Source organism: Nilaparvata lugens, chromosome 3 (genome assembly GCF_014356525.2).
Source record: "Nilaparvata lugens isolate BPH chromosome 3, ASM1435652v1, whole genome shotgun sequence".
NCBI classification, from domain to species: domain Eukaryota; kingdom Metazoa; phylum Arthropoda; class Insecta; order Hemiptera; family Delphacidae; genus Nilaparvata; species Nilaparvata lugens.
In genome coordinates this window covers 96,057,157-96,069,395 of record NC_052506.1, presented here as the reverse complement: position 1 = coordinate 96,069,395, position 12,239 = coordinate 96,057,157, and the positions used below count along the sequence as shown (strand labels likewise).

Below are 12,239 nucleotides of genomic sequence, written 5' to 3'. Positions count from 1 at the left end.
CATTAGCCTGACGAAAGAAACATTGTATTTAAAATCCATTTTAAAATTTCACTCTTATCAACTAAAATTAACTGGATGGTTTCGTGAACACACCAGTCACATATCATCATGCTGGCTGTATTGGTCAGTATTGCAAATCAGTCCATATTAAAAATGAAACATTGTACTTGGTCAAATACTGGTGACTCATCCAAGAGTTTCCTCTTTCAGGGAAAAATGAGTTCTAGCTTGAGTTGTTGCTTGGTCTAATAAAAAGTATTATACTTACCAAATGGTTTAATTTCTGCTGGAAATCCAGATGGGCCTGCTTCAGTTGAGAAAATGGTGAAACTAAACTGATTCCCATTCATGTCACTTTTCCTTTATTTGAGTGATTGTATTGAGTAATATGAGGCACCATCTTGGCCTTGGAGTCCTTGAAAAAATTTAGCCAATCAAAAACCTTGATGAGCACAGTGCCATTCTCATTTCCAACATACACTGCTAAATTCACTTCAGCTGCTGAATACACGAGAAACAAGAAGGATACTATTTTGTCTAGAAGTACGAAATTGCAAAAAGAATGATCTTGAGGGCATCTGACCATTCCATATCTGTTCTCTCCTGCAATGTTTTCATTATGGGACACTATCGCTCCCACTACTTATCCATTGACCTGTGGGTGATATTCACGAGTTGATTGTTGTTCGATTCCTGCCATTTTTCTCAACTCATCATATAAACACAGTTTATGAACTCTCTGCCTTGGTCGTTAATTTGAACTTTTGGGCAACCATGACAAGAAATCATATCCTTGTAGATGAAGTTTGCTATTTCCAAAGTATCTTTGCTTTTAGGCTTAATTGATTCAGCCTTATCCAGTTTGAAAAATAAACTATTGCCACAACAATATATTGTACCAGTTGAAACCCCATCTGTGGTGATGAGATCTTGAAAAATTTCCAACTGCTGTGCAATTTCTGATGATAGACCATCACTCACTATTTGTGCACTTGAAAGCCAACATTGCTGTTTTCTCCTTAGCTGATGCCTTGCTTGGTGCTTGTTTGGTCTTTTCAGGCAATCCATCCTCCAAACGCTGTTTTCCAATCACATGCACTACCTGTAGCTTTCTATCTTGAAATTTTGACATTTTCAATAATAAAAATGAATCAGCAGCAAAATAGCTTAGCATCAATACGAGGAGCAAGGAGGTTCAAACAGGTAACAAGGTAACTAACTCGTTAACTTTCTTTGCCCTTGAAAAATCTTCAGCAAGTTCGTCTAGATTGATGATTCAAGAGCGTTCATGCTCAATACTCAATTAGAGTGGCCAGTGAGCTCAAGCGAGAGTTTGTCATCTAGTTCCTCAAATAGTTTTTTATCAACTTCAGTTTGGAAAAGGTTCTGAAAAAACCAAGCACCAATATAAACCCCCTATAAAAATAAAAATTATAAGCTCTGACAGTTTTTTTTTTTTAATTTACTAATGAATGTAACGATTTTTTCTTACACAAAACATTTGATTTTTAGAAAAATGGATAAATATAGTGTGACTCACTCACACGACTTTCCTTGCCATTGTGAAGTTTATGATTTGGAATCCATTTATGTGATTTGAATATTGAATTCAACCTATAGCTTGATGACGCTACCCATCATATTATGATTTATTATTTTGAAATTGATTAGCTGACAAGATCTATTCTCTCCCAGTGATCCAGTGATTCTATGTCATTAGAATCAAATGATGGATCTCAGCTCTCACACTTTGCACTTGGAGAATTTAATTTTCTTGAATTTTGTGTTTATTTTCAATTTGAGAAAAAAATGTCACTAGTTGTAATTGTAAAGATTTCTATGCTCAATCTTTTGCATGTGGAATGTCTCTCATGTTGTTGATGAGTGTTAGGATCCATCATACCTATGAAAGAATAAATTTTTTTATTCAGCACACTTTTGAAATTTTTATTTTGCAATGGCATTCGCCTCCTTCATTGCTGTGCCAATAGTTTGAAGAGGTAGCAGCCTCTTTCGCTCAATTGAGAGGCTCTCCCACCTTTGCTCCTCCAATTTCTGCCACCTCCTGCTTGGCTTCCCCATAATTCTTTTTAGAGTAGATGGCTCCACTTCTCCATCTTGGAAAAGGGTCCTTTTTTGGGGAGTTTGGATGAAGGGAGTGTTTGAAAGGGTTGATGGGAAAGCAGGGAATGACAAGTTAGATGGGGAAGAGGAGGTTCAAGGAGAGGATCAAGCAGTGTCTGTAGATGGGACATCGGATGTTGAAGGTAGGGGAAAAGAAGTCATTGTGGAGGGGACTCGGGAATTTGAAGGAAGAGAGAAGCAGTTATTGTGGAGGGGACTGGATGTTGAGGGGAATAAAGAAGTAGCTGTCACAGGAGGTCTTATTGTTGATGCCTCTGGGGTGAGGCTGCTGCCAAGAATGATGGAACTGTTCAAATTTACTGATGAGTCATCTTTTAACATTTCATCCAGTAGGTTATAATATTCCCATTTGGCAAACCCCTCCTCATTCATTTTTTTACATCAAGATTGTCTCTGATTCTTTGGTAGTCTCTGATTTCTCTCCAGAGTGGGAGGTCTTTATTTTTAACTTCAGAACTTGTTCAGCCGTTTTGAATACTCATCTTATAGCAGTGAAGACTAACATAGAAACGTTAATTCTGGATAGAAAGTATGTATGACTATTAGCATTTGTTACCTTGTCCATAGCGTTTGCAACTATTTGAGTGTAAACTGCGTTTATTCTTTCTAATGCAGTTCTAATTCTTTCACCTCACCATTGATTTGTTTTACTGAATCAATAATGCTCATAAGATATTGCATACGGGCTGTTTTTACTTGTTCCATTTACACAGACAGTTCTAAATTTTGATTGCCCAATGTAGAAGAAGTGGGAGTAGCATTTTGATTAGCATTCCCCGTTATTTCTATTTTTGACCCCCATAGCATCAGACAATAGGAAGATAGTTTAAATCTTTGAAAACTTGGGCTTACGTAATAAGTACTTCATGAGACAGTTATTGAGGATGGATACACTGAATTTGCATTTTTTGCAGAATGTGTCTCCATGTGGGCGTAGAGATAAGATGAACCATAATTATACACATGGATATTAAAAACATAAATCCTCAACATTTTTTTATCAATTCTTCTAGATTTCATTATGTCAAGTTTTAAAATAGACCCTTGCAAAGCACACGTTTCCTGCTAGTAGCGCCTATATTTGACAAAGTTTCATAGTCCTCTCAAGACAAAATTTCTAGACCATAGCTGAACTTCTGTAGCAAGTTTTCACATTTTCTGTCAATTGATTCTTGAATAATGTGAGAAAATGCACAAAAACGCTAGGGAATGCAGTAAAACCGCCCAAAATGGGCATATCTTTGACGTAACTCTGTATTTCTCTGACAAAATTTGTAGACCCTTGCTGAACTTCTGTAACAAATCTGAACATGATCAATTACTTCTTGAGAAGGCCTAGAAAACGCAGGAAAAACGCTCAAAACTGCTGATTTTGGGCAGAAATTCGGTATCTTAACTTTAGGCGAAGCTTTACTTCCAAAACAACATTTCTATACCTCAGCTAAGCCTATGTACCAAGTTTGAACATTTATTGCCAATTAGTTTTTCGAAAATCACAAATTTTGGGCGTTTCTTTGGACATTTTTTCAAATCTGCTCTTAGTGTGCCTCCAGATGGCCAACTGAACAAACCTGCCAAATTTGAATGTATTTGGTCCAGTAGATATTTAGTTCTGATGATTATGAATGAGTGAGTGAATCAGTGCCATTTCCCGTCTATACAGAATGAGTCATATTACGTATGGGAACCCTTCAATATTTTGAATGTGAACACCCATTGTATACATTGAATACTTGTATCCAAAATGGCGGCTGATTGAAGTTTTAGTTTTCAAGGAAATGAGGAGTTGTAACTCAAATACTGTGAATGTTAACACCCATTGTGTGGTACAGCATTTTCAAGGCCTTACTGAAACAAGAAATATGACATCAATAAAGATTTTCTATGATACTTGTATCCAAAATGGTGGCTGATTGAAATTTTGGTTTTTCAATAAATAATTGATAAAGTCTAATCAGCCGCCATTTTGGGTAAAAGTATCATAAACATTTTTTATTGGTGTCATATTTCTCGTTTTGAAAAGGCCTTTAAAATTATGTATCACACAATGGATGTTTACATTCAAAATATTTCAGTTACAACCCCTCATTTCCTTGAAAACAAACTTCAATCAGCCGCCATTTTGGATACAAGTATCATTGAACATTTGTATTGATTTCATCTTTCTTGTTTCAAAAATGCCTTTAGAATGATGTACCACACAATGGGTGTTTACATTATTAAAATATTCGAGATACAACCACTAAGTGACCCCCTTATGAGGGGTTGAAATTCAGTTATACGTCAAAAGGTAGAGTATTCGACCAATAACTTATCCTGATCCTGAAAGTTACAGTATTATATCTACAACAGTCTTCAACTTATTGAGGGGTTCCCATACATATGACTCACTCTGTATATAGATTATAATATAATATTAGATTTATTTGATAGAACTTTTCACAATTTTGAATTTCTATACTGTTCTCTGGCCAAATCTAGAAGAAAGGTCTCCATTGAGCAATAATTTTCAATTTCTGTTTGCCAGAATAGCAATGAATAGATTCAAGAATGCATCCCTTAAAGGATAGGTCATTTTCTATTGTTAAAAGTAAAACAATAAATTGAATTTTATTATAAAGTTATAGTCAGTAAATCTCAAAGAGGATTTTACAAAAATACATACAGGCTGAGTAGCTGTATCACCACGTGCAGCTCCAATCCAACTGTCATCAAAAGCACTTTTCTGTTTCTCATCTTTAATCTGGAACAAAGAGACGAAAAATCAACTTGAATACTTCATAGTAGAATCTTGATGAAACACACTTTCTGTTGTATATATTGTCAAAATCCCGCTCCATGGGGGGGACATGAAAATATACAATTATTCACTTTGAGTCATGAGACAATAAACCAAGATTATAATTTTTCAACTATGAGTACGATTTCTTAGTATTGAATGCCTCACCTTGTGTCTGCATATATAGTAGCCTATTTCGCTCCGTGGAGGGGCATGAATGTACAATAAAAAGAAAATTAATAACTAAAATGATTGAATTAAAGAAGATAATTGAACAGTTGTGGTATTTGAGGCTATAATTTAGTAATTTGTAGTTGTAGGTTAGGTTGACCAACCTTCGTTTGGCTGGGGAAGTGGTATCATTAAATTCAGAGTGTCTAAATAGAATGAACGGTGTATGGATGAAACTGGTTGGAAAAATTAATTTGCTAGATGGATGGTTTGGCGGTCTACAAAGGTAGCCGAAGTAAGGGCTGTAAATCTCTAACTTAGCGCTGTAGGTGATTACGTAGTGAGATAGAATTAAATCCAATTCGGTAATAAAATGCAGTTCAATTTGAATCTGTCAAATATGATCAATGCTGTCACTAGGATCAGACAGAGATAGTAATTTTGGAGTGAGCTCCTTCTCCAAATAATGACCAATATACTTAGATTCTAATAATTGTACTATAGTTGGAAGAGATATTGGACCGCACAAAACAACAGACAGAATAGCAAATCCATGCGAACCGGGTCTCTGATAAATACTATAAAGCTGAACCAAAATAGTAAATATTTCGAGTACCGAGTTTAATTCTAATGTTGTCTATGCGATCTATTACCTCTCCTTGCAACGTTGACTGGATGTGAATGCAGGATTCACTACACCTCGGTGTGGTAGGCTAGTGGCAGTCAATTTTTTATATGATTCGGCAGGATATTTCTAATAAAATGATTTATTAATCGATAAGAATAACCACCATTTACCACCAGAAGAAATAATAGTCTAATAATAGATACTATACTTGATAATGTCTGACTATTGTGAAACAGGACGTGTCCTGCATGATCAATATGTGTCAGTCGAGAAAGAACGAATTTGGAGGTGCAATGATGTAAACCCAGTTCAATGAAATGGTAATATGGATATATTCTGAAAGATATACTTTTACAGCAAAATATTGAATAAATTAATGAACAGATTTTACAAATTATGATTTCTAACTGATACAGAATGAATATTGAGTGATAGCAGATTTGAATCTTAAAATTATAGATACCATGTGAAAATTTGGTACTCTTTAATTGAACAAAATGAAATGGGTAATAGCCCTTGGAAAGGGTCATAAACTGCACTAATCAAATAGGCAAAGTAAATTAATACAAAATTATAATTCAGAAGATAGAACAAATGAATAGTTAAAATTATTATCAGGGTGGGGTTTCGCCCAAGGAAAATAGACCTTTTGGCTAAGTACAGTGTGGATATTTAAATTTATTTAATACAATAAAAATAATTTATGATAACTTTATACCCTCAGACCTATAGTCATGACTTTTCTCTAATTGACGAATTTATATGCTGTATAAATTAACTGTAGATTAACGGGGATCCCCTTTTATATATTCAAATAACTTATGTAGACTTTTGTTTCCGTTTTTTGTCTTCAAAGTATATTCGGCCATAGAATATATCGTTCCGGCTGGATCCTTCCACGTGGCAAGAAATGTCAAACAGACCTCACTATTATAATTTCAGGGTTTTATTTAAATGAAATTGCAAAAATTAGTATCACAGATTATTGTAGAAAAACTTTAGAACAATTTTTTAAAGCAGAAAGACAAAGATTGAATTACATTAAAACAGGAATTAAAGCTTTTAAACAATTAAGTATGTGGACTAGGTCTGTATCCCACTGGTGATTTCTGCAAAAATGGCCTCGGGTCTCCTTCTTCTAATTTCCACTTGAGTTTCTTCCTCGAAATTTATCTCACCAAATTTACATACTAATTCAGGATTGGTCAGATTCTGTGATGTAACCAATACGCTGGATGGGTGGTGTAAATGTGTCCAACTTTAAAGCTTTTACAGCCTGTGCCAGTCGGACCACAACATTGGCTGAGGCTCCAATGTCTGGCTCACCAGGTAGAACAATATTCTCTTGGCCTGTATAAAATTCAAAATTGTAGGCAAACCCCGAAATCCCGAAGAACACGAAAACTTTGAAGCCCCACTTGTGTGGCTTCATGGGGTTGTATTGCTTCATAAAATGTCTCACTTTTGTAGCACAGATTTGCTCGTCAACTGGGAGATTCTCTTCTTTGGGAACACTTTAAAAATTTTTTCCGTAAATGTTCAATCACTGGCCTAATTTCATGAAGCCCATCGTGGTTGGGGTCATGCACAGGTAGAGCCATTGAATTGTCATTGAAATGCATGTATTTTTTTATTTCTTCAAATCTATTCACTCCCATCACATTCATAACTATTGGATGACCAATAGTTCTGCTCCAGTAACTCCTAAGGTTGTTCATTTTTACAATTGACATGAAGATCAAAATCCCTAAATACTTTTTCAAGAGAGTTGGCTGAATTTCAAAAGGTCGAGCAGGGTCTTTTTGAACACTATACATTAGAGTCTGTTCACAAATTTTCATCAATAGTTCTTCATTGAAAAAGTAATTGAAAAATTGGTATGGAGTCTCTAGCTGCTTCACTTCTTCATGGAGAGGTTTTTCTCCAGTAAATTGTACATCTGTGATCTAAATTCTTTTTTTCCCAAATGACAGCCCTTTTCTGTGTGCTCCTACCTTGTTGATGCGATGGGCCAGGTTGAGGGGTTGATTCCTGAAGATTCTCCAACTGATGAGTAGATTCACCTTCATTCTCAGCTTCAACAGTTTTACTCCTCAACTTAGATTGGGAAATTATTTACCTTCCTGAGTGCTGTCTTCTTCATCCGATGACTCCAAGTCGCTCCCATCAGGAATAGTAAATGAGAGCTCATGTCCCTCACAATCTTCAAACACTGCATCCAAAATTTGTTCATCACTCAATTTGTCAATGTCTTTTATAAAATAACTTGATAATGCCATGATCCAAACTGATGAAAAATTATTTTTACACTAGCCTACTAACTTTATACGTTACTCTATTTTTCATTCCAATAATTATTGTTGAATTCAGAACTTTTACATGAAAAAACAACACACAACACCTCTGGAGTCGTACTGTAAACATAACCTGCAAAGGCCGGGAGGTCAACATACCAGAATGCATGATGGTGCAAATATGAGTCAAACTGATTTTTGTACAGCAAGAAAATATTTTGATATGAATCATAATAGAATGATTTTTCTATGGTGATTGAATATTATGAGAGCCTATGTGTATTTTTTTCTCTCTATTTTTAATCATAATAAATGATAAAAAAAATAATCTGTGCATTTGAATGAATGAATCCACTAAAAGCTCCCAATCAATCAATGATTCAAATACCGGTAGATGAATTGATAGCAGTAAACTTTAGCATAATTTTGGTGAATATTATAGAAGAGAAGGAACAACCCCCCTCCGTTTACATTGGTGGCCAGCGGTGGTATAGTCTGCAAGAATGACTATCAAACCACATGTATTATTATATATTTCATATTTTGGAAGATTAAACTAAATAGAGACAAATATGTTACTGGTTACAGAAATGATGTCAGGTGTGGTGTAGGGTTAAAAATACCTCCACTATAATATACCTCCAATATATATATACTGGGTCCGGCAGTCAAACCTGACGGTTTTTGATATTGGATAAATTAAAAAGCTGTTGAGATATATTTATATATTTTTTTTTATTGTAAAGAGGAGAATTGGAAATTACATTCAGTATTAAAAAAAATTGAAAAATAGCTTACGGCGCAAAAATTATGTCATTTAAAAGTTGACCACCATTTTCTGTACACTGTACGAGTCTCTTGGAAAAGTTCGTCATGACTCTCTCCAACGGGATCTCACGAAGTTCTCACCGAATATTCTCCTTCAGTTGATCCAAATTTCTTGGCTTGTCAACATACACTCTTCCCTTGAGATACCCCCACAGATAAAAGTCACAAGGGGACAAGTCGGAAGAACGTGCTGGCCATTCAATGTCACCCCTGAGCGAGATCAGCTTGCCTGGGAAAAATCCTCTGAGTTGAGCCATGGAGGCCCGCGAGGTATGGGCAGTAGCTCCGTCCTGCTGAAACCATACCCTCCTGAGAGGTATGCGGTGGCGACGTAACTCAGGAATGAGAAAGTCACGGATCATGGCAACATAACGCACTGAGTTCACTGTCACTGTATGGCCACCCTCTTCAAAAAAATAAGGCCCTATAACTGTTGACCTACACACTGCAGCCCAGACAGTTACTTTTTCACAGTGAAGAGGCCGCTGATGAAGTTCCCGTGGGTTATTTGGGAAAATGACCTCTTGGGAAGGTCCTATCGATGGAAAAAATTCAGCTTTTGTCTAATTTTCGGACCGAAAAAACATTCATTCACTGGGCTAACAGCTTACCTGAGTGAAATGAAACCAGCAGCCTTGGTGTTGGGCGCCTGGAAAGATACGTTTGCTGGCATTAATCAGTGCTACTTCAAAGTCCGTGGTGATTCTCACCACAGGCCAGGTGATTAGCTGCTCTCTCACAAACGTTAACACCCTTCTATAACTATCTTCTGTTTTCCTCGTCATCAGAAAAATCGCCACCAGGAAAGCCTGAAAAATCATTAAATGATTACCCGCATTCATTCACATTATAACTTGGATCAAATAAATTATTCACAAAAATTTTCAATATCTAGTCATTACTTCTGTCATACGTATAAATAATGACCCCTGGGTTAGAGAACTCGCTCATGAACTGTTGTATTGTTATATTTGGTACCAGCAATTTTCAAATTAATGAACGAGCATTAGCGAGTTCTTACTTTTGACTTACTGAAGGCCAAAGTCGTAGTGCTTCTGTTTGTATGCTCTACAATAACTTTAGAAAGAATTGATCGATCAGCTTCAAATTTTGAACACGTATTCTTTGAATCTATTTACAGTTTTTGTTTGTTGAACAACGAAATTGACTCACTCCTTTGTCCTTTTCGAGGTTATAACTGATAACATTGAAAGTGCATGAGAAAAAAATTGTTTTGATTTAACATTTAGTCAGCTAAAGAATTCATTGCATGCAATTACAACAGTTATTCCATACATATACATTTATAACATCAGCTGTGGCTATTTGGAAGCTATCACTCAGACAGATCTTCATGCGCTGACACATGATTTATGCTGGTTAATACATACTACTACAACATAGTAGTCACTATTAATAAATAATAACTTCAAAAAGGGTATTCAGATTTATATTTTAAAATTACTCAGTCACTAATAATAAATAATAACTTCAAAAAGGGTATTCAGATTTATATTTTAAAATTACTCAGTCACTAATAATAAATAATAACTTCAAAAAGGGTACTCAGATTTATATTTATATTCATTTCAAATTTCCTAGGTGAACAAAGCATGATTGATTCTGTGGATATAATTCGAAATAATACTAATTATTCTGAAGACTTGAGTAATGAAAAACATTGACAAAAGTACCCAAGAGGCCTTTGAATTCTATAAGATACAGGGACCTTCAAAATGTAGACCTTGATACTTGCAGAAAATAGTGGAATGATCTGAGAATTTGATTGATTACAACAAATAAGTTTTGGATTCTGTACAAATTTGGAGATCGTATAAAAACATGCAAGAAGAAATTTTATAAATAGTTAAAATCTTATCTACTTACAATGTCCATGTAAATCGCATGTACAGAAAAAAGTTGATGGACCCCCAATGGACAGACGCCTAGGGATTATTCTAAACGTGGCATCCATCATTATGTGGGATGCCTCCCAGGGATGCCGTCTTAAGAACTCGACGGTCCTGCAACTTGCAAAACCATCGGCCAGCGTTTCACCTGCATCCCCCTTGATGGCCAGATGAAAGTCATTCGCTCCGCAAACTGTTCGACTTACAATCTGTTCACTTGACAATCTGTGCACACTAGTAGATTTAAGGTCACGTGATGGCAAATTGTGCGCACAATACTTTGAGTGATGTCATCGACTGTAGCGCTACCTACTGCTTTAATATTTATTATTACCAGCTTCGTCTCTCTAATAATTCTATATATTACCACAGATAAAATAAGTCCTATACAGATGTGCAATGGGCGTGCGCGTAACCCATCTTACTGCGACATTCACTTTGGAGCGCTAGAATCACTGAGCAATTATCACAGCTCAACTATCACCTATAAATATACTGCAACAGTGAGCACTTTCACAGTGTTGCCAGATTGGGCGTGAGTTGGTGTGAGCGAGTAGGAATGAAGTGTGAAACAGAGAGCGACTTGTTTGACAAGATTCTCTGTCAATGACTGAACACAGCATGTTGTGAGAAGGTGTGAGTGAGTGGGAATTAATTGTGCGACAGAGAGGCCCAAGTTGATAAAACTTGGCTCACTAATGATGATTAGTCAAAGCTCTTGTTGTGCTCAGAGCCATGGGTAGGGAAGTATTATTTTTAAAGGACGCCCTGTGATTGTTGATCCGGAGGTTTAGGGCAGTGGTGGTTTCACCTATGTAGAAGGCAGGACAGAAGCAGCAGGAAAGGAGGTGGATGCAATTACTGGATTGATGGATTTGGTGGGTGTAGTTGGTGATAGGACTGGTAAAGGAGATGGAAGAATCAGTGATAGGACAGGTTTTACAGCGGGGGCGTTTGCAAGGTAGGTGGGTGGTTGTTGGAAAAGGTGTTTGGTAGAGGGATTGGAGGAGATGACATGGAACAGAATGCTTACCCTTATTTTCAACATAATAGGTTGCTAGGGGGGAGACCTCAGGGGGATTTCTCGGAACTTTTGGGAAAATGACCTCTTGGGAAGGTCCTATCGATGGAAAAAATTCAGCTTTCGTCTAATTTTCGGACCGAAAAAACATTCATTCACTGGGCTAACAGCTTACCTGAGTGAAATGAAACCAGCAGCCTTGGTGTTGGGCGCCTGGAAAGATACGTTTGCTGGCATTAATCAGTGCTACTTCAAAGTCTGTGGTGATTCTCACCACAGGCCAGGTGATTAGCTGCTCTCTCACAAACGTTAACACCCTTCTATAACTATCTTCTGTTTTCCTCGTCATCAGAAAAATCGCCACCAGGAAAGCCTGAAAAATCATTAAATGATCACCCGCATTCATTCACATTATAACTTGGATCGAATAAATTATTCACAAAAATTTTCAATATCTAGTCAT

At 36.4% G+C, this 12,239-nt stretch overlaps 1 protein-coding gene across 1 annotated transcript; it reads right to left on the bottom strand.

Annotated features, from left to right (window-relative positions):
• Positions 1–312: 312 nt before the first annotated feature.
• Positions 313–10,860, bottom strand: LOC120350662. The gene is made up of 4 exons (XM_039425170.1): positions 10,733–10,860; positions 9,457–9,654; positions 4,811–4,888; positions 313–415 (listed from the first exon to the last, which is right to left on the bottom strand). The coding sequence occupies exons 1-4, from the start codon at positions 10,739–10,741 to the stop codon at positions 347–349; spliced, it is 354 nt and encodes a 117-aa protein (XP_039281104.1). The 5' UTR covers positions 10,742–10,860; the 3' UTR covers positions 313–346.
• Positions 10,861–12,239: the final 1,379 nt, after the last annotated feature.